This window comes from Cornus florida, unplaced genomic scaffold (genome assembly GCF_030987335.1).
Source record: "Cornus florida cultivar Cherokee Brave unplaced genomic scaffold, ASM3098733v1 CherokeeBrave_3.0.0_Hap2_Chr06, whole genome shotgun sequence".
NCBI classification, from domain to species: domain Eukaryota; kingdom Viridiplantae; phylum Streptophyta; class Magnoliopsida; order Cornales; family Cornaceae; genus Cornus; species Cornus florida.
In genome coordinates, this window is record NW_026775576.1 from 64,453,714 (window position 1) to 64,477,087 (window position 23,374).

Sequence of the window (23,374 nt, forward strand, 5' to 3'; positions counted from 1 at the left end):
AAAAGGTCCACTTTTTGTCTTGATGATCGGTACTAGATTTGTGTGCTAGTTTGAGGGTAAGGATATGATTAATTCTTTAGTTGGCTTAGATAGCAACACATTTGATGCCGGTCCACTCAAAAAGGATTCTAGAGTTGTTTTGATTTGCATGATCATTTTCTTGATGTGTGGAGGACCATACTTGCTTGCTTGATGTTGAGATTTTGGGAGATTGCTTAGAAATGTTTGAAAAATTGCATACTTGAGGTAGTTTTCTCCCAATGCTTGTTTGCAATATTGGTACCTCTTTTGAAAGAATGAGCTTAATGTTTGTGGGTACCATTTCTGGAAACCCTTACGAGACTTCACTCGTCCACTAGGGGTAACCTAGGGGTTTAAAAGGCTTGTTGCATGTGCTAAGTGCAATCGTGTTCCCTACGAAAGTAGCGTTATCCATTTATTATTTTCTAGATTCATACTTGTATAGTTGTTCATTTCATTCCTTTACTTTTTAGTTCATTGCTAGAGACTAGCAATATTTAAGTTTGGGGGTGTGATGAGCACTGAAAAGTGCGTATTTAAACCCCTTAAGCTTAGGCATTCTAGTACCGTTATCTATTTTACTTTACCGTTTTAGATTGATTTCGTATTATTTCCATTTTCTGGCACTTATTCCGAAAATAAGCTAACTCAGCCAAATAAGAGCTTAATTGAAGCAATTCTGGGATGAATCAAAGAAAGGAGCCAAGTGGAAGCAAAAGGAAGAAAAAGGTGGAAATCAACATCTTCGATCGATCTCAGATCAAAGTTCAATCGATCCAACATGATCGATCTCAGCACTTCAAGATGGATCAGAGCCATAATGACATTTTCAGAGATCTCAAAAGTTCGATCGATCCAATACCATTCTTCGATCGATCGAACTACTTTATTCTTATCAAAATGATTGATCTTATCTAGTTGTACCACCCTACCAACCACTTTTGTCCTTCTCCCAAAAATATCTTTAAAATATCTCAGATTTGTCTTTATCCAAAAAGCGCCACCAATGAAGATCGATCCAGCCTAAGTTCGATAGATCTCAGCCATGTTCGATCGATCCAAGTCCAAGGTTCGATCGATCGAACTTCCTCCAGTGCGAAAAAGTTAAATTTCCAGCTCATTGAAAGTTGTCCTTTATCCAATCATTGGGGAATATTGTGTGCACGACCCCAGCTCATTTTTTGGTGTCATTTGACCTACCTATATAAGGATAGGGATTGCTTTTTACAAAAAGAGCTAATATCATATCATATCATCTCTTGGAGAGCAAGCTTAGAGGAGGAGGAGGTTAGAGACACCATTGAAGTTCTTCATCAACAAGGAGCAGATTTCTTCCATGGAGTTAGCCCTTGAGGGTTGGAGCAACATCACCATGAGTGGCTAGACATCCTCTTGGGGCTAGAGTTAGCCCCAAACATGCTTTCTATATCTTAAACTTGTGTATTATTGAGGAATTAGTGTTGTAATTAAAGTTTTGACACTTTGATATATATAGATCTTGATTGTTCAATAATTTATGTGGTTAAATGCTTTCAATTGATCATTTTATTCTATCCATATGTCTATGTATGTTAGAATAGATGTTCATGTGCTTATCTCTAGATTTTGTGTTATTGATGCATGTTTATGTGTATTGATGCTATAGATTTAGAGATTGTCAAAACATAGTGCTTAATGGAATGCTCTTGTGATTTTCTTGATGGTTTATACTTATTCCTTGATGGATTGTGCCTCTCCCTTAGTTTATTTTCATGCTAGTAGTGTAGTTGTAGTGTAGTGTTAAATGGGAAGACAATCCATGCTTGTTGTTTGATGATCCATGCTTTTGAATGCAAGTAGCATATGTCTCTAACCTTGTGTTGTATTTGGATTGTGAGCTTAATGAAAGGATTAATGAGATACCCCTCGGATCCGAGACACGGGTTGATCAGGCCCAAGCCCAAACCCGAGGGAATATCAAACAATTAATATTTTATAATGAACACGGAATACAAAATAAATTAAGAAATGAAATTAAAGCTGGAAGGAACTAAAAATAGAATCCGCAAAATATTATAATTATTAAAATCCATCAAACCCAAACTCCAAAACTCCATCAGTTTACAACTTGGGAATCCATCTCTAGTGGACCCCTATTAAACATCCAAATGGAAGATAGAACAACTGTAATAAACGTCCAGAAATAAAACTATAGAGAGAGCCCTACATCGTCGGAAGAGTGAATAGAGACCTCTGCTCAGCACGAACACGTCTAAGCCTGGAACTATCGTGTACCTGAAAAATAGAAGTGGGTCAGGCCCACGCGCAAGTTCTACACCACTACAATCCAAACAGAGGCCCGATACGCATGTACATCCTAAACAATTCAACAATAGCTAATAGTCCGTAAATTATATATATATAGTCACACTAAAGGACTCTCACTGGACTACAGGCCGGTCTCAACCTGAATAGAGGTAACATATTAAAACGTACACGAAGTGGGCATATGTACCTATACCTAAACAGGGTACACCTCCAACCATCGTAGCCAGCTACACATCCCGATGCATATACGCTCCCTAGCCATCGGTCCTGAGGCTCAAGCTCATACCGAGGCACCATAACAGTACATATATAAAATCCATCCAAAATCCCTGGTATTGCCGCTCAACAAGTAATTGCCATGACAATACAAATCCATGGGACTTAACTTTTAGTTAATCCCATCCTTATTCCAAGTAGGTGGGTAATGGTATTGTTTTAAAAACCAAACCCATCCTTAGTATGCCACCATCCCATACCGGTGCCTACTTCCCAATCCTCCAGTAGTCAATAATACCAATAAATCAAGTATATATTAACTAAATTCCAACATCCAACATTCAATGTTAGCAGTGATAAAATAAACATTGATAAACAGGATCACAACAACAACATATACATGCCCAATTTAAGTTGTTCCCTTTAGTCTGATATAAAGACAGAATTAATTAAAACTTCCATTTAACACCTTACAAATGACATACAGATATGTAGGGTATGTATCACAAAATCCTAACCTCCACAGTTGATACTAACTGTGATAATGTAAGCATCAAAACAATATTCACAGTATATATGTAGACATGCTCAAATTATAGTGTTTCCACAAAACCGATCTATTGTTAAACTCAAATCCTCCTAGTATTTAAGTTCCAACAGTTGCTATTAAAGAAGTTAAGATAGCTATCATCTAGACCCATCCTTCCAATAATTTATACTAGCAGTGGTAAGGAAAAACGTGAACCACAGAACCACAATGTATCCACAAACATGCTTAGTCTAGATTGAACAAGCATACAACACTACTGTAACTACCAGTTTCATAGCAAAACAGATATCATTTTAGTTTGGTTTAATCTTCATTAATCCAGGAATCATTTAAGAGTGCAAAGAGTATGAAGCCTAAGGAAAAGAGTAAGGATAGAATCTTGCCTCAGAAACTTTTGTTCAAAGTTTCAACGTCGTCTTCTTAAAAAATCCCGGCAAGTTCCAAAACCTGGTTACTATTCGCCGGTACGAAACACTATTCCCAAACTCAAAATCTGATCTTCACCGTTCAGATTGTGCGACACTGAGTCATGAACCTATCCTCCAAATTTCATCTCGATCGGACCACGGACGAAGTGGGATCAGATGTTTGATGAAATCTGGGCAGAATGGAAAAAAAAACCTATGCGACCCTATTACTGTTCACGAGTACGAATCCCTGTTCCCGAGGTCAAACTCTAATCTTCACCGTTCAGATTGTGTGTCACTGAGTCGTGAACCTCTCCTCCAAAATTCAGCTCGATCGGACCACGGACGAAGCGGGATCGGATGTTTGATGAAATCTGGGCAGAATGGAAAAAACCTGTGCGACCCAGTTACTGTTCACGAGTACGAATCACTGTTCCCGAGGTCAAACTCTGATCTTCACCGTTCAGATTGTGCATTACTGAGTCATGAAAATTTAGCTCGATCGGACCACGGACGAAGCAGGATCGGAGCTTTGATCAAACCTTCGCAGAATGTGAAAAACTGCGTTTTTCCTTCTCCACTTCCACAAAACGTGTGCTTTGTTTAAAAAAAACCCTACACAGACGTCTACCTTATACTTATAGAGTTTTCCTAAACCCTAGGTTCATTTAAGTCCAATTCACAATCCTAACCGGCCCATCCAATTAACGTAGAAACCTACGACGGCTATAATATAAAACCCTAATTTATACTGTAATTAAAACCCTAGTTAGATGTATTTACCTAATTACCCTATTCACCATTAAATACTTAACAAATAATCTAATTGAACAAAATAATAATTAGTAAACCCAATTAAACCAAATAAGACACACATAAAATAAGACACACATAGAATAATTAAACCAATTACACTTAAACCATTAATGCCAATTAAATAATTAAAACACTAACAAGTAATTCCAATCAAATAACTAAAAATAAATATCATTTAAATAAATTAAATCACCACAAAAAAAAAAACAATTAAGCACCTAATAAAAAAAATAATGACACATAATCAAATAAAATGCACTTAAATAATAAATTAAATACCATTAAATACCAGGAATATCCTTTTTAAAATTAGGGATATTACAATTAATGATTTGTTTTGATCTATTGTGCCTTTCATATGTTATTTAGACAATATATGCTTCATTGCTTAGATATATTGTGCCTTTCACATGATGTTTAGACAATACATGCTTAACTAGTCATCCTTGCTTGTTGAATCAACCAAACACACACACACACACCAATATTGCAACACATCATTTGCCCTCATTAGTCACTTGTCAATGGTATAGAAATGCATTGCTTGGTGGTGATCTCTAAACCCCAAGACTCTTCTCTCTCTTATTTGCTCTTAGCTGCATTCTTTTGTTATCACTTAGTTTAATTTTGTTGCTCTCTAGTTTAATCAACTAACCAACTATTTGTTTGATCACTCGACCTACTAACCCTAATAGTGATTTCACAACCAAGTACGACTCCAATCCCTTGGGACGATCCCTACTCACCCTAACTATATTCTTAGTGAAGGTAGTAGTGGCTTCTATAAATGTAAAACTTGGTCCTCGCCTTAATGCACACTCTTTAAGCTTGTGGTGCGGCAACACCACCAACCCTTATAGGAAAAGTAGTTAGAATGACAATATGATAAGATTTAAAATAGTGCCTGAGTTTCCTTTTCGCATTCAACAGTGATAGGATCACTCGTTCTGCCTTTGAATACCTTCTTTCCAGCTCAGCCATTGTTTTGCTAACATAGAACACTGGGAACTGCTTACCTTCTTCGCACCACACCAGAACAGCACTTGTTGCAACGCTGGACACGCCAAGGTACATGAAAAGCTTTTCATCTTGTTTTGGGGTAGATAAGACTAGAGGCTTCCGCATATACTCTTTCAAACTACTCAGTGCCTATCATTGCTCATCCTCTTAGGCTTGCCTTCTATGGCCTCTTATTGTATCGAAGAACGGTTTGTAGCGATCTGACAGCTTAGAAATGAATCGACTCAATGCCGCTATTCGTCCGGTGAGTACTTGCACCTCCTTTACTGTTCTTGGTTCTGCATTTTTTATTAAAGCTTTTGCTTGGGCTGGGCTAACTTCAATCCCTCTATTATTGATCACGTGTTTAAGGAACTGCCCAAAACCCACACCAAATGAGCATTTGGTTGGATTTAGCTTCATACCGTACTTCTTTAATACCCAGAACATATCTTGCTAGTGTTTTAAATGATAGTCCTTCTTTTTACTCTTCACCACCATGTCATCAATATAAGCCTCTAGAGTCTTACTCATTTGACTTTTGAAAATTTTGCTGACCAGCCTTTGGTAAGTGGCTCTAGTGTTTTTTAATCCGAACGGCATGACTCTGTAGCAGTAGATCCCTCATTCGGTGACAAAGGAAGTTTTCTCCTCATCGTTTGGATCTATAGGGATTTGATTGTAGCCTGAGTAAGCATCTAGAAAAGTTAACCATTAGTATCTAGTAGTGGTATGCACCATTTGATCAATCTTCGGTAACAGAAAACTATCTTTCAGACAAGCTTTTGTTCAGATTGGTGAATTCAATACAAACTCTCCATTTCCCATTCTTCTTCTATACTACAACCACATTTGAGAGCCAAAACGGGTACTGAACTTCTCTAATGAATCCTGCCTCCAGCAATCTGTCAATTTCATCAAATATGATTTGATTGCGCTCTGGGGCGTACTTCCTCTGCTTCTATCTTATAGGCTTGGCGTTTGGATCTACATTGAGGGAATGGCAAGATACAGAGGGATTGATTCTAGGCATATCTAAATGGCTCCAGGCAAACACATCTGCATTCTGAGACAGGAAATCAACTAACTGCTGTTTCTCCTCCTTTGCAAGCCCTGACCCTACCTTTGTGGTTCTGTCTGGCCTATGAGGATCTATCTACACATCAATGAGGGGCTCTTCAGTAAGAACCAAAGGCTCTTCCTCCTCCCTAGTCTTTTTGGGTGGAGGCCCCAGTAATTGCTATCTTGGGCTATCAGATCGGGTTGGAGCTTTTCCCTTCCCAGCAGCTTTCAGCGTTACAGAGTAACACTCATTGGCTGCGACCTGGTCCCTATGGATATCAATCACCTTGATCCCATCCGAACTCAAGCATCTCATCACCTGGTGCAAAGTCGACGGGACACCCTGGACCTTGTGAATCCACCCTGTTCCCATTAGAAGATTGTAAGACGGATGGATCTCGACAACCACAAAGCTTTCAATCAGATCTCTTTCAGCGTCTCATACTGGCAATTCTACCATACCAATAGGTTCCACTTGTTTCCCATTGAATCCAAACAAGGGATTTCCAATGGGTTTGAGCTTTTCTGGCTTGATCTCGAGCCAGTCAAACGTTATTCTTGGCATGACATTCGCGTTGCTCCCTAGATCGATTAAAACTCTTCGCACCAAGTATTCTGCCACTGTCAAGCTAATGACTAGAGGATCTTCATGAGGGATTTGAACTCGCAGCAAATTCGTTCTGTCAAACTTTATCTGAACTGATGTGCTCTGCTGGTGCAGAGCATTTACACTACCTATCCTCTTCTTCATTTGTGTTTGACAGAGGCGCATTCGGAGCAGTTCTTCTGACTCCTCGGTCGGCTCAAGTCAGCCATGAATTGTATTTATAATCCAAACAGGTTGAGCGTTATGGTAGTTTGGCTTCTGATTTCTTTTCACTTGCTCAGTCAGTCGGTTCTGCTCTACTGCCGGCCCTTGAATGTATCCTGCATACTCTCCCTTTGCTATTAGCATCTCCACTTGCCTCCTTAAGTTCCTACATTCATTAATCTGATGACCAAAATTACTATGGAAAGCACAATGTTTAGATTGATCTCTCTGTTTGAGTGGTTGTCTGATTAATAGGGGAAAACGAAACTTATCTTTATTTTCTTGATACAACCTCGCTAGGGTGACTTTGAGTGGAGTGACCGACTCCTCCTCTCTAGGCCTCTTTTCTACTCTCTAGGAAGTCTGACGCTATGGTGGAGCTTATTTTTGTCGGATCTTTACTATGGTCTTCTCCTCCATCGTGACCACGGACGTCTTCCTTGCGTTGGCAGCTTATTCTTCTTCCAAGCACATAAAACCATCAGCTCTTTCATTTAGCTCGTCCATGGTTCTCGACGTATTCGCCACTAGACTTGTGTGGAACGGTGTCCCTCGGTTCACTGGTAGTTTGAATGCTTGAACCGCTATGGATGGATGGCATTCTATTACCATGCTCTTGACGAGGTTGAACTTGGTGAGGAAAGCTTAGAGACGTTCATCTTCATGTTGTTTTATTGTGAACAAACTTGAAATATCTTTGGCCAGACGCTTGTTCTCGTAATACTGGCTTATGAATTTGTCACGCAGGTCCCGGAAGCTATCCACTGAGCCTCTTGCCAAGTTCTTGAATCAATTGAGCGTCGGTCCAGTCAAGCTTGTAGGAAAGCACTTGCACATTAAAGGATCATTCTCCGTGTTCAGAGCCATTTTCAATTGAATATGGTAAACGTGATCGATCGGATCTCTCGTTCCGTTGAACAGAATGAAAACCGGTATGGAAAACTTTCTCCAATTCGGAGCATTCAGGATCTTATCTGTAAACGGTGAATCAACTGTTCGTGCTGCTGAACGGAGGGCTTCATTTTCCCTCCGAAAACCTTGGGAGTATCTTTTGATCAGTAGACCTCCTGTCCGAACTTTTATAGTCATACGTGGCCATTGACAGTCGGTAAGGAAGATCGAATGACCTTTCCTCCATCAACTCCTTTTGCCACGACGGTGTGGCCTTATTGCGACCGAACTCCACGACTTTTTCTCGTCTAAGCTTCTCACGGTGTAGATCAATCTCCATGAACTCTTCTCTTCTAATCCATTCGCGATGTGGATCCAAATGGACAGATCCTTCCTAATCTTCTACATAATGAACATTTGGCGGAATATCGTCGTGCCTGATCTCTTCGTGACAGAAATCTAGGTGAACGTTCCTTTCCTGTTCAACTTGGTAAGCAACATTCGTTTACATAACTCTTTCGCCTACCAGAGGCGGTCATGGAATAATCGAAACTTCTCGACACTCTATTCCAGCTCTCAATTCCGCATTCTCTCTTCTTAGAGCTTCAATCATGCTCACGAATTCGTCGAGCTTCGTTTGCTGGTCATTCTCCTGTGGATTAGAACTCTCACCTCCTATCATCGTTCCTGATCGGAGCAGAGTCATCAACCGTGAATTCCTAATCAAACCTGAACTCTACTAATGCGAATGCACTAGATCTGGTCTCGGACTGGCTGAATTCCGATCTCCTTCGGTTGGATCTGAATCTTTCCTACCGTGAGCTCATCAGATCTGGCTCCATAAAATAGATTGTGATTGTGCAGATCCGACTCTAATTTCCAAAGATCAATTAGAACTAAGCCTCTGCAAGACAGATCATGATCTCGCCGATCTGAATCCAACTTCCAGAGATCAAGCTTTTTCTTCACGAATCAATCTCGATCGTTTAACACAGACAGCGCCATTGAAGATGCAAGAAATATCATCTCTTAATTTGGACAGAATAATTTTACACTTCAAGAAAATTTCCAACTCCTTTTCCAGTCTACTTATAGACCTTTACCAACATTCTAGAAGCTTCCTAACTCTTCACGCTGGGCTGATTCTTTGGGCTCATTTTGGATATGGGCCCATTTCTTTTGCTCTGAGATCGGGCTTCCAGACTGATCCTCCAATTTTGGGCCTAACAAGTGATGATTTGATTGAACTAAGTCTTCTTTCCATACCTGTTTCCAGTAACATAGGTCGTACTCGACCCAAGTCATTTTTGGTATCCTCAGTACTGCATTGCCGGAAAACCCGAGTCACAACCACGTCTAAATCAGCTCCAACTCTGTCCTCGTCACCTTACTACTATTACACCAAGCTCGCCGAACTCGTCAAGAAGGCTCGCTTGTTACAGACACTAAAGGAATCATTGAGTCAACACAACATCACCATCTTCACGCCAAATAACGAAGCACTCGAACGCGACCTTGACCTCGAGTTCAAGCGGTTCCTCCTAGAACCCGCCAATCTCAGGTCCCTCTAGACTAGACCGTTCAATGGAGCGGATCCTAATCTGAATCCGATCTGATTAGTCAAATATGAATTGAACAAAAAAATTGGATAATCGAATTACGATCTGAATCCGATAATCCGTTAACTTAACAAATCGGATATGGATTATGCTAATCCAATCTGTTAATAATCCGATCTGATTCGATCTGATTAAAATTATATATATAAATAATTATATATATAATTATTTATTAATAATTTTACATACATATATATATATATATATATATATATATATATATATATATATCAATACTCCTATTAAAATTGTATTAGAGGTAACCCAAAAATAAAAAAATAAAAAAAAAAATTATAATGCTATATATACAATAGTGTGGTGTTCTCATTCACATGCTAATAAATCTCTTAATATACATACTAATAATATCATACTCTTTATTTATTAACAAAGAGTAAATAATTTACAATATGCTATATATCAATGTTACATATATTAGTTATATATTACTAAATTTATATATATTAATTATTTATCATTATATTCATTTAGTTGCATAGTTATATTATGTAGCATTCAATATATTAGAAATTCTCCGCTTCATCTAACTTTAAAATTATATATGTTAGTAAATATGATTTTAATTCGAATTCGAATCCGATTCGATCCGCGTCCGAACTAAATAGGATATGGATTGGGACTTTCAGTCCGAGAACCCGTTAGTGATCCGAATCCGATAATCTGTTTGCTTAACAAATCGAATATGGATTTAATCGATCTGATCTGTTGACAGGCCTACTCCAGACCCTTTTGCTCCACCACATCGTCCCTAAAATGATTCATTCAATCGAATAGGTCGACTTAATTTTCGAGCTAACTCAGCACTTCATGCTCGCTCACCAGACCGTCGGACTCAGTGGCATAGCCACAAAGGGACAAGTTGGGGCAACTGCCTCCACTGAACTTTTAATTTTTTTTAATTTTATATGGAAAGATTTTTATATTTGTATTGTTGCCCCCTCTAAAATTTGACAGTTCACACATAATATACTATATGTATATATAACCAAAAGCCCATTCACGAGAGGATATAATCGTGACACAATTGTAAATATATATAATATATCTATCAATTTATACTTTCCAAAAAAATATGATATTTTTTCCACCCAAAATATTATATTCTTTAACACTTTCCAAAAAAAAAAAAATTCATCAAGATATTCTACCACACTTTTTGACTTCACCATAAACAAATGGATTATTTCCATCACATCTTCATCTTCCTCTTCAACATTTTTCACAATCCAAATAAAGCAAGCGGAGCAACCATTTACCAGTAGACAGAGACTAAGTCAATAGTAAGCAGACAGGAAATTTGATATTTTTTTATCATCTAAATTTATTATTATTTGATATTATAATTTTAATTAGAAAATTTATTAGTTATTATTATCAAAATTATTTTAGGGCTTGTTGTCCTTTTAAATTTTAGTTTATGTTTTTATTTTTTTTCACATATGTGATATATTAGAACAGTTAGGTAATTGTATTATTTTCTTTTTCATATCTTATTCTTGATTCATTGAATATGATTTTTTTTTAGTACATTTAATTGAATGAACTCAATTTTGAAACAATAGTGAATAATTTGAAAAATTGTTGTGAATGTATTAAATAGAAATATTATGAATTAATGATTTAATTTTTACATATATTGTTTTGGTTCAAATAATATATATATATATATATATATATATATATATATATATATATATTATTGCTATTAAAGATTACCCCCAAAAGAAGAAAATTTCTGGCTACGCCACTGGTCGGACTCAATGAAAATTCGAAGCACAAGTTAGTCGGTACTGCGAGGGTGGTCATCCCGACGATGTGGTCCATCCAGATGGAATAATTCACGGAATCGAATGGCTATTAATACCCAAATCAGTACAAGATAGTTTCAACTAGAGATGGAGTTTGCGATTGATCTCCGCTGTTAAACCGGAGGTAACGCTGCAGGTTGATCCGAGGATGAACCGGCTGAAAAAACCTACACCACCGGTAGGCGATCGATCAAAAACTCATTTTACAAGAATGTTACTTTAGACGTAGATGGTAGGAGATATCTAACTCCAATCTAGAAATTCACCAGTAGTCTAGTAAGAAAGAGAAAGGTAAGAAACAGAGAGGTCAACATAGACAGTTGACTGACGTGATAAGAAATTTGGATTAATTCCACCTACACCTCCTAACGTTTGCCTATATTCCACACACACCTCTCTACGTTTCATAATTCCACCTACACCCCCTACCAGTAACCACCGTCTAGTTTACCAACGGAAATGTGTGATTTTACTGTTTTACTAAAATTCATAACTTAAAAGAAAAGACTTTAACACCCTCTGTTTAACACCATTAAATTTCTCTCTCTACTCACACACACATATATATACAAGCACTATATATATATATATATATAGTGCTTGTATATATATATATATATCTTTTTTCTTTTTCTTTTTCTTTTTTTTCCCTTTCTTCTTCATTATTGCCGGTGACAAAGAAACTATGCCACCAATATAATACACAAATAGTAAGCATAAAAAAGGATGGTTCTTATCACAGCTGAGGCGTTCTCCTTACTGCTTGCTGTTTAATTGCAAGGACACACCGCCGTTCAAATTTCAATCCTTACTGCCAGCCATTCAATTGCAAGGATAGTTTGCTGGTTCTTATCACAGCCGTCATCCTCCATTACAAGACCACCAACGTGCAGTGAACAAACTACGAAGCTTCACCGGACTGAACTGAGCTTCACCGGACTTGGGATCGCTGGACTGAACTAGGTCGAGGTAGCTGTGAACTTCGCCGCCAGCGTCTTTGATCCGGCTTACCCCGTTCTTGTCCAACGTTATGAAGATGACTACGCGGCCGTAGATTCGACGGCGTTGAAGTCCGGCATTTGGACTGAACTAAGGATTCCTCCTTTTTCAGTCCGGCGAGCAATAATTCAGTCATACGAAACCCAGTTCAGCGATTCAGTCGTTCTCAAAGCTAAAACAAACTAAGTTTGACCAAACCCAGTTTAGTCCGGCGAGCAGCGATTCCTCAACCCACCTTGGTGAAACCTAATTCAAAACGGCCATCCACACGCTAGAGCTCTGTAGAAGAATTCAGCATAGCTCTATAACTTCGTCACCATCCGAACCATCACCATTACAACCCCAAGAATCTGATTCCATTCCTATGAAGAAAAACGAAGTCGATGTCGACTCCTCCACCGCCACCACTGCCGAAATGGAAGTCGATGGCGAAGAATCGAAGGCGAAGTTGATTGCGAAAGACGAAGCTGAAGAACAAGTTGATGTCAGCGGCAGGTGTTGGATTACAACCTTTACGGTATCACAATCAATATCTCTCGGTGACCGGACGTCGGATTACAGGCTCGACGTCGGAACCCTCGACCATGACTTTCTAGCTTACGTAAGCCTGGACCCTTGGGCAAACTGAAACTTTGGCCTCTCTCAATCGACAAACCACTTTAAGAACACAACAATTAGAGCTTGAAGCCAGCAAAATGAAGGACCAATTTGGGCTCCACAATTGCTTCGAGGGTAGAGAGAAAACGATGATATAACCAATCCCTGACCCTAGAATAGAATTACATGGGTCTGTGTGCGGAAGGTTGAAAATGATATATGAATATATATATATTTTGAAGTGAAAGGAAGGGTATTATTGTACACTTGAGTTAACAAATTAAGGACAGTTTTGTAATTGCATATTGGTGAACGAGGTTAAAGACGTCATTTTAAACATTAGAAGGGCAAAATTGACTTTCTAACAATTTGCTGATGCTGACATCAGCACACACCGTGAGTTGCTTAACGTCAGGGGATAATTTGCTACACAGACCAAAACCTCAAGGGAGGTAGGTGGAATATTAAAACGTAAAGAGGGTGTAAGTGGAATATAGGCAAACGTTAGAGTGTGTAAGTAGAATTAGCCCAAGAAATTTTTATAAAAATGTTAAATCTAAGTAGAATACATGACTTAGAAAAAGTGAAAAAATAAAAATAAAAATAAAATAAAAAAATAAAAAAAAAGCAAACAAACGTGGTTGACCCATTTATAGGAAATAAAGACAAAAATGATAATAATTACTACCATTCCATTTTTATTGTTTGTAACTCACATAATTGTGAGTCACAGTTTATGAAGTGGATAACAATTGGGACAGAGGGAATATATAACAATATGTTAATGTAATACATAAAACACGTTATACGTCGCAATTTCACATTATTTTGTGAATCTTGGATACTTAGAGCTGCCACTTAGACATCCTCCTATCAATTTAATTTTTTAAATGAAATTATTATTTATTACTTTATAATTAAGAAAAAAAAATTATTTTCCCTCCCACGCCTGATCAAAAAGAGAGGTACCATCCAGGAGCGGAGTCAGGATTTTATTTCAGAGGGGGCACAATGCACTTGTTAATTTTTTTTTTTTAATAAATATGGCAATATAATTTTTTTAAATTAAAAGGGCAAATAAGAAAAAAATAGTTGTAAAATAATATATTAAATAAATACTGTAAAAAAAATATAGTTACAAATATAAGAATCAAAATATTAATTAATAATATTTTAATTAAATACAATCATAAATGTCATCGATAAAAGAAATAAGTTTAAAAAAAATAGAAAAATACATAATTATACATAGGTGAAAAAAGAAATTTTTTGAAAAGGAAACAAAAATTAGAAAAAGAAAAATATATTGTATATTTGAAGAAGGGTATGTAATTTTTTTTTTTTCAAAAGGAAATTAAAAAAATTTGAAAATTTGAGGGCGGCACTATTTAAAATTACCATGTAAGTATATATATATATATATACCAAAAATATGTACCTATGTATAGTAGGTTGGAGTAAAGTAAGGGGGGCACGTGCCCCCTTTGAGCCTTAATTGGCTCCGCTCCTAGTACCATCCCACGGTCCCAAGCCGCGTACGTGGGTGGAGCTATAAAAATATAAGAAAAATTTTTGTCAAACATTTTTGTATTACTTGGTGGTTATAAGAAAAATATTTGGAATTATATAAGAATGTTTATTGGCGAGCCCTATAAATATTAGGAATGAAGAAAAAGTAAAGTATTATGAGATTTCAATATCAACGACAATATAATATATGCTAATACTTTTCTAAACGAGAAATTATATAACTATATAAGTTACTAAAATAATTCTTACTGTGAAAAGGCTTACCTGAAGAAACCAACCCATGAAAAGGCTTGATATAGATCAATAGCAGAACCAATCAAAAAAATAAAAAATAAAATAAAAAAATAATAATAATAATAATAATAATAAAAATAAAAGAAGATGGGTCTAAGGTAAAAAGGATAATCACATTCATTAATCCAGAAACAAGGGCAATTTAAAGTAGAATTGCAGGACTAAAAGTATAAGAATATTGACCCAACCGACCAGAAATAAGTTAAAAAATATCCAAAAACATGAAATTTAAGGTAGAATGTAACCGGCCCTTAGAGAGAAATATAACAGTAGACCAACAAAAGTTTTTCATCTTGCAAATAAAAAGAGATTAATTGTTTGGTATCATGAATGTGTCTCTAAGCTCAGTCCACATTTGCTGGACCCATGACAGAGAGCTCTCCACGGTCTTCTCCGTCTCAAGGGTTGAGATCTCCTCAAGAACAGAGGACCTAGACTGTTCTAGATTAACCATCTTCCCATGCAGTTGCTTCATCTCTTTCCCAGCACTTTTCTTCTTCTCGGAAATCTTAGCCAGTTCAGCCTGCAGCCGCTCAACCTCTTGTTGAAGCTTTGCCTCCTCCGAGATCAAGTCCTTGTGAATAGCTCTCTGCATTTGGAACGCGAATGCATTAATTTTGACTTGCTCAACCAAACACTTCTGTGTTCCTCGCTTTTCTGCTATTTTTTCCTCGACCTCCTTAAAAGAATGGTTGGAAGTCAAAGTTTTGAGAACTGATGGAAACTCAACCTTGAGGGATTTCAGCTGTGCAAGCTGGGCTGGAGTGAGGTCATGACACTCTGACAAGACACGGATGGATTCTGTAATGTGTGCGGCAAAATCAGGAATTTCTGATAGGTCCCGAGATAACATCTTTATAAAGAATTTTTTGGCTTCATCAACAGTTGATTGAGGAATGGAGGCGACGACCGATCCTTCAGTAGTGGAGTCAAAATGTGCATCAGTCTCTACTACAGACACCAACTTGGAGGTATAGGCATCCATGTCATCAAATGAAGATGACTCAAGAGGAGAACCCATTGGAAGACTCCTTGGCAACTCAACTTCCTACAAATATTACAAAAGAAATTTCTTTTTAGCAACTGACTCTCAGGTCAAAGAGTGTTTTTTTTTGTATTATTATTATTTTTTTTCTCTCTCTCAAAGATTTAAAAAAACAAAGAAAAAAAAGAACATTGTTGATTGACTAGAGAAAAGCTGCTGACCGGATCTTGGGCGTGAGGGGAATTAACCATTGATTCCTTTTCAACAATTGGAGTGGCTGGTGGGACCGAAGACTTGATCACTTCAGTTGCTGATTTACTGGCAGGAGTAGGGCCCGAGGTATCAGTCTGAGGCAGGGTTGTATCAGTATCAGAATCATTCTGTCTAATCCTCCCATCAATATCCCCTTGAGATGAAGAATTAGAAGTTTCATCTCTGCCTGAGGCAGTCTTTGCCGCCTCAACCTTAAGTTCAACTGAACGGAAGCCAGGGAAATCAGCTTCAACAACACATGTATCGTTCACAAGATAACCTCTACCAGGGTCATACAGTTCACTAAGAGGCGCTAATTCAAGCCCACCCCAATCTCTTTCTCGTGCATTGAACCGGTGTTTAAAGTCTGCATAATGGAAACAGTCACAATTATCACAAAATATAACACAAAAAGGTCAAAGGCTGTAGGCTACAACTAGAAGTACAGTGAACCTCAACAACTAGGCACACACCTATAGTTTCAGTATATAAGACATATAGATTATAGACTAGTAGAGGTATGGTTTTGAAAATGGAGTGCCAAGTAAAGGATGGAAAAGAAATTGAATTTAGGATTGGAGATAAAACTTTGCAGGGGCCACCTTAATTTCTTTTAAAAGATGGCACTGAAAACTTTGTTTTGTTGGTGGTGGGGGACAATGCCTCCTTATCATATATGCGGCTCAGCCAATACATACAAAGAAGTAAAGATATAATTTGCATGAAAAATTTATCCGTTTAACATTATCAGAATCAATCTATTTTAGGGTCGATTATCCAGTGAAGTATTATGCCATATCAATCTGATAAGCATTTAAAGAAAATTAAATGTTTATATTTTTCAACACCAAAACAAAAAACATATAGTATCTCCAGTGAATACAGTCAATGCATCAACAAAATCAGTTTTGTCTCCAATATGCCTTACATTTGGGCAAATTCTAGCCTGAAAATTATAAAACTAAGGATATATTTCCATGCCATTCAACATGTGATTGCATTTCATTACAGACAATTTATACATTAACCACTTCTAAGAAAGGCTGCAGGATTGAGATTCTTACTGTCTGAGTGGCAGTTAATTGACTGTAACTAATGATGCTTATTCTGACTTATTTCTTCTCCTTCTTTAGGATGAATGTTGAGTATCGTGTTTGGCCTTCTACCACTGGTAAGGGAGAGGAGCCTTTGGTATCAGTGTAAGCTGATAGAACAGGTAAATTTCAGATTAGATCAATTGAGAACTTAGTCAGCGTTGTTGGAAAAATGGTCGTGGAGACGTATCCATTGCGGAGAAGGTTGATGAATAGGTGACAGTATCGAACTCAGTAACAGTAACAATCAGGTGGTATGTAGAGATAATTATCATTTAATTATTTAGTACATCATGACCAATTACTAAAGTAGAGGTTCACCTTATTTAATTACTTAGTCAATCCTTCACCATCACGAGGAAAGAAAAAATCAATTCACCACATCTTTTCTAATTAAAACTTATGCTAAGTTCCAAGTTCCACACCTGTGGCATTCAATAATTGTAAATTAAAATGAACATATAATTAAGAGTAGTAAAACACAGATTAGAATCATAATACCAATAGAATGCACAAATTCTGCAAAGATAAATAATATATTTCCACACAACATATAAGCCTATGCGTACATATATATATATGGGTTAAGTGCAGTAAACCCCCTTGAACTATGACCCAATTGCAAAAAAACCCCCTAAATTAAAAGTAACCCTGAACTATAAAAATGTTGCATTCCAGTGCAATCCGTCAACCAGCCGTTAATAAAAAAATAAAATTACCTTTAAGCCCTTTAGTGTAAGGGCGACGTTTTTGTGTTAATGGGAATTAATATGTTGACGTGGCAAGGAAATTTCCAATAGCCAATAGAAAAACGACAGCACACATACTTACCTTATCCTTACACAAAAACTGGCACCAAAGTGACCAAACCAACCCTTACATCAATTTATGGCACCAAACAATTCTTCCCCATCTCTCTCTCACACAGATGGCATCCAAGGGGTGGAAAACGATTCCCTCAGTCAGATATAACAACAGCGACAGCAAAGGGATCCTATCTAGGGTTTTAAGTGCTATCTCACAGTCCTCAATCGAGTACCGAGGCAAGCAAACAAACGTCGAACACTGCCTGCGCAACGATGCGCCTGATGAAGAGCATAGAAAAGGGTGCCTGGATCGCCGATTCGCCGGCACGACGTTCCTCATCGTCGTCTTGCGCTTATCGTCGAGATGGATCGCGGTCTGCAGCTTAATGAGCTTGAGTTACAGCAAGCGAGTTTACTCGGTACCCTACTTGCCTAGTACGAATTGCCCTCTTTGCTTCATGAGGTGCTCCGGCTCCTTTGGTATGGACATGGTCCGCATCTGTTCTCTTCCTTCACAGATGCAATTTCAAATTACACTCTTCTCCCAAAAAAAGAAACTCTTTGTCCTCACTCACTTGTCTATATGATTTTTTTTTTTTTGCCCTTTCTGTGAGGCTATCTCTTTGGGGATTACATAATTAGTAATCCATTGTCATAGATAAAACAAGCGTAAATGAGAATTGAGAAGCAAGATAACAAATGAACTAATGCCCAGTCAAATAAATAAGATAATTGATTCCCATGAACAAATTGTGGAAGATGGATTGAGGACAAATAATGGATGATTAATATGCCAATTACCAAGTGAGCATTTACCGATATATATATATATATATACACACAGATAGAGATATATAGAGAAAGAGAACACAAGTTGAATAATTCTTAAGATTTGTTGTTGAACATAAATTGTGATTCTTAAAGATTTGTTGTTCAACATAAATTGGGGATTTTCACGTAGATAGATAGATAGTGTATATGTATATATAATAATGGGTTTAACTGTCAAGGGTAGTTTAGGCATTTTCAAATTGGGCAAGTCATGTGTGTCACGTGCCTTAAGGTGCAAGAAAATTCATCTGCACTTTCTATAGTGACCATTAGATCTAATGTAACTGTCATTATAGAAATCCACTTATATCATTTCCTTTTAATACAAAACCACTGATACTATTTTAGTTTCTAAATTCAATATTTACCAATACCACTAATTACAACAATAAAAGGTAATTATTCCAAAAAAATTTAAACCTCTTCACCTTTGAAAATCATGTCTCTCAAACAAATAATTAGAAAAGACAATTAGAAAAAATAGATTTTAATCCATTGAAATTTATGGGGTGAAGTGTTGTGCAGAGAAAATAACTTTTATTTTTATTTTTTGAGTCGATGTTTTATATGTCATTAGTTTGATATTCCTGGTGTGAATAGGTTGACGTATGTATGACTAGGACTATGATTTATTACGAAATTGCTAAAAGGATTTGGTGAATAGTTTGTGGGAGTTTTGTAAGAATCAGAACTTAGAATTAAAGGGAGACAAATGAGATAAAGAACTTGCAAATTCAATCTATAAAAAGTGCAGATGAATTTTCTTATTCCACGGGAAGGAAGAGATCAGCACTATATAGTACAAGATATATAGATACTTGCAAATTAAACTGCAAAACACACACCTTGCTTCTTTGTGGAATTGTTATCAATTTGATTGATCACAGATAAGCTGAATTGCGCGAATTTGCTCCACCCAGATGGCAAAGTTACTGAACTTGCAGAATCTAAATAGATCGATAAATGGTCCACATTGTTCCCCTTCGGAAATATAAGCAACCGCCTTTCCCAGACCAAAAAAAAAAAAAAACTTAAAAATCAAACATAAGGATCAAAATCAAAATCTAGAAAGAGGGTAGAGATGAAAAACTTTCAGAGTATAGCTTCTGTGTATTCAGCGTGGAAAAGTTGTCAACCCTCCATGTGAAGCGTGCTGATGATGGATCATCAACTGTATTAACAGTTTTTGCTGGTGCAGCAAACAATGATTTTGGAAGAACAATAAAAAGAATCAAAGCCCAGCAATTGAATCAATTCTACTACACACAGACACATATACAAACACATAGTCTGCTTGACTTTGGGTGAACTGGTTCTATTGAAACTGAAACTAAACCCAAAATTTGAAAACTAGATTAGAGGCAATACCTTCCATGGGGCGAGGGATTGTGTTAGAATCGGAGAAAATTCACTTGAACATGTTGGAATCTAGAGGGATAAGATAGAAGTCCAAAATGCTTTACCCTTTTGTTTTTTTGGGGGAATTTGCAATGCTTTAGTTTTTCCGTACAAAGAAAATTCAACCTCATTTTTTTTTTTTTGAAGTTGATACGGAGCACGAGAATAAGCGAAGGGACACTGTTTAGAGTCCAGTTGTTCAAACTTCAAACCTGGACACAGTTCTTTTTAAAATCATTTCATATTAAACGCCGAGTGCATTTGTCACTTACAAAATTCATAATTGTAATTGTGAATTTAAAAAATAAAAATACCATATGAGATCTTCTAAGAGATAAAATAAACCATCACATACCAGATTTACGCCTCTTTTTTTTTTTTTTTTTTTTTTTTTTTTTTTTTAAATATGTTGGTATTAAAAATTAGGACAGCAAATGAATCATTTGAAATTGATTCATTTAAAATTCGATATGTGCTCATTTAAGGGCCCGTCTATTGCCGCTTTCATTTTCTTATTTTTATTTTTTCTTTAAAAGTAAAATTATATTTTTATTTTTTTCAAATGAAATAAAAGTAAAATTATGTTCAATAATTTTTTCTATTTTTAATATTTTGAAAGGATAAAAATAGAAAGTAAGTTTAATAAATTATAATTTTATTTTTGTTTCTTAGTCATCTTTCTCTCTCTGAAAAAGGTGTCTGGGTATTGTTTGGCTTCCTCAATGGCGAACTAAGCAAGCACAAATTTCAGCAGATGTATACAAATAGATGTATCTGCCTTGTCACCGAGAAATCCTATTTTCAGATGAAAGAATAGTCGGAGCTAAAGGGAGCCACATATACATATATATATATATATATATATATATATATATATATATATATTTATTATAGCCTAACGATAGATCCCTTGATCCACTCAGATATTTGGCATACAATCAAGGAATTGCAATATTAGGCATACGCTTATACATCTATACATGTATATATATGTATAAATCACAGATCATACGAATTAAAACACAGAGATTCAGAAGAAGAAAGAAGACTGAAGACATCGAATTCAAACATGGAATAGAGAACAAAACCCTAGAGCCTCAGCTATTATAAGGTGCGAACACTCCCTGCAACTCTCGAAGTCTCAATCAACTGAATGTTATATTGTCGGCAATGGCGATGGTGGCGGGTGGTTGTCGACGGCGAGGGGTTTTTTTTTTTTTTTTTTTTTTTTTTTTGCGACTAGTTGAAGTTGATTTGGATATATTGTTGATGCCTTTTGATGTGTACGAGAGAGGAGAGAGATGGTTGTGGTTGTGGCTATGGTGGGAGGAGGGAGGAGGTGGCAGTGGCAATGACCATGGTGGGGAGGAGGTGGTGGTGAGAGATGGTTAGACACTTTTTTTTTTTTTTTTTTAGTGCTACAGTCCAGGAAGTAATTTATGTGGATAGTGTATTTAAAGTGAGAACTTTCCCTTCTCTTCATAAAATTAGAAAGTACTTTCTTAAAATAAAAAAGTGAAAGTATTTTATTAAACATGATTTTTACTTTTACTTTTTAAATTTAAGAATTGACAGTAGAAATCAGGAATCATTTCTGTTAGTAAACAGGCCCTAATTAGTAATAAAGAAGCAAGTACAAACTCGATTTTTGGGGTTGGAATTGATTCCAAATATTATTAGGTTTGACTCTTAATCACACTAATAACTAAATTGTAGGCTCGTACATGTTCATAAATATAGACTCTTGAACATTATCACGAATATAAGATTGTGGAGAGTTGATTGAATAAGTTCATGAATATAATATTGAACACGAGTTCAAATTAACTTTAAACGAATTTCTTAAATAATGACAAGCCGAGTGTGTAGTCTGCACTCAAATTTTTAAACTCGTTAGAAAGTTCGAACTGAACACGCATTTAAGCAAACCCTATTTCAACTTAGCTCGAGAATAACTTGATTTTTTTCAAATAATATTATTCTTGGGATCAAATCAGTACTGTTTGAGATTTGTGGAATAAAAACTCTCTCACACACACATATATATATAAGTTATATATGCAAGTATACATATTATAAGTTTTTACTCTTGATGATAACACCATACCCTTTTAAATGTGCTTTAATAATACAAAAACAGTACCTCATACAGATCATATGATTTTGTGTTCCCTTTTAGGATAGTTCAATTAATTTATAAAAATGAAGTGGATTAAAGTAGTCATTCCTTTATTTGGTGTCACTAGTACATTTACAATGCCTTTAATAAAAAAAATCATTTAGTACAAGTATGTTTGTAAATGTAATAAATATACGAGTAGTGTTATTATGAGAGAGCGCTATCGCAAAAAGTTTACAAAATTCGGAGCTTATAAGCCATACAATTTCTATTTTTAAGAGTTTGGGAGAGACAATTAATTAAAAAAGAATCATTCGCAATTAAAGAAACAAATCAAGCTTTTTTCTCTCTCTTCTCTCCACGTTCTCTTTTTCTCTCATTGGTTGAGTCATTGGTTAATACCCTCAACTAATCTGTCTCTTTCTCTCAATGGGTTAACCCTCAAAGGTGACATATGGGGTTCTAGTAAGTTAAATTTCATTTATTATGTTCGTGACACTATTTCATTCTATTTGAGATTTTTTTTTTTTATATTTTTTTATATGTTTGCGTTTTTGAATTTTAGAATAACCTCATCACAAAAATTTTACGTCAAATTGGTTGAGGGTTAACCAAGAGAGAGAAAGAGAGAACGTGAAAAGAGAGAGAAAAAAACTTAATTTGTTTCCTTACTTGCAAATGATTCTTTCTTAATTAATTCTCTCCCCCAAATTCCTAAATATAGGAATTATGTGACTCTTACAATAGCAATGCTCTAAATATAATATTTTATACTTGTCATTATTTGACAATCTTGTATATGTAAAGCTGCCACCTTTTAATTTTTTTTCACCAATTTTTAATTCTCTCCTTCTAAAGAGTAACGAGTCCAATCCACCCATCTCTATATTTTTTTTTTCGAGTAATGATATTTACACTGATTTATTGCATCGAATTATTAT

General features: G+C 36.2%; 1 protein-coding gene across 3 annotated transcripts; it reads right to left on the reverse strand.

The window, feature by feature from the left end:
- Window positions 1-15,089: 15,089 nt before the first annotated feature.
- LOC132311757 (uncharacterized) lies at window positions 15,090-21,113 on the reverse strand. Of its 3 annotated transcripts, XM_059809835.1 has the most exons (5): window positions 20,285-20,461; window positions 19,762-19,919; window positions 16,155-16,552; window positions 15,679-15,996; window positions 15,090-15,537 (listed from the first exon to the last, which is right to left on the reverse strand). In XM_059809835.1, exons 3-5 carry the CDS (start codon window positions 16,182-16,184, stop codon window positions 15,259-15,261), a joined length of 627 nt encoding a protein of 208 aa, XP_059665818.1. In that variant the 5' UTR covers window positions 16,185-16,552; window positions 19,762-19,919; window positions 20,285-20,461; the 3' UTR covers window positions 15,090-15,258. The 3 variants fall into 3 exon arrangements, 2 of the variants coding, with proteins under 2 accessions (XP_059665818.1, XP_059665817.1); XM_059809834.1 differs by having other exon boundaries at window positions 15,090-15,996; window positions 20,285-20,456; XR_009483093.1 differs by lacking the exons at window positions 15,090-15,537; window positions 15,679-15,996; window positions 16,155-16,552; window positions 19,762-19,919 and adding an exon at window positions 19,926-20,105 and having other exon boundaries at window positions 20,285-21,113.
- Between the last annotated feature and the right edge of the window lie 2,261 nt (window positions 21,114-23,374).

Excerpts from the sequence above, each read along its gene's own strand:
- LOC132311757 (XM_059809834.1), bottom strand. The coding sequence starts at position 16,184 with ATGGTTAATTCCCCTCACGCCCAAGATCCG. Across the intron at positions 15,997-16,154 it reads CCCCTCACGCCCAAGATCCG|GAAGTTGAGTTGCCAAGGAG; the intron begins GTCAGCAGCTTT and ends TAATATTTGTAG.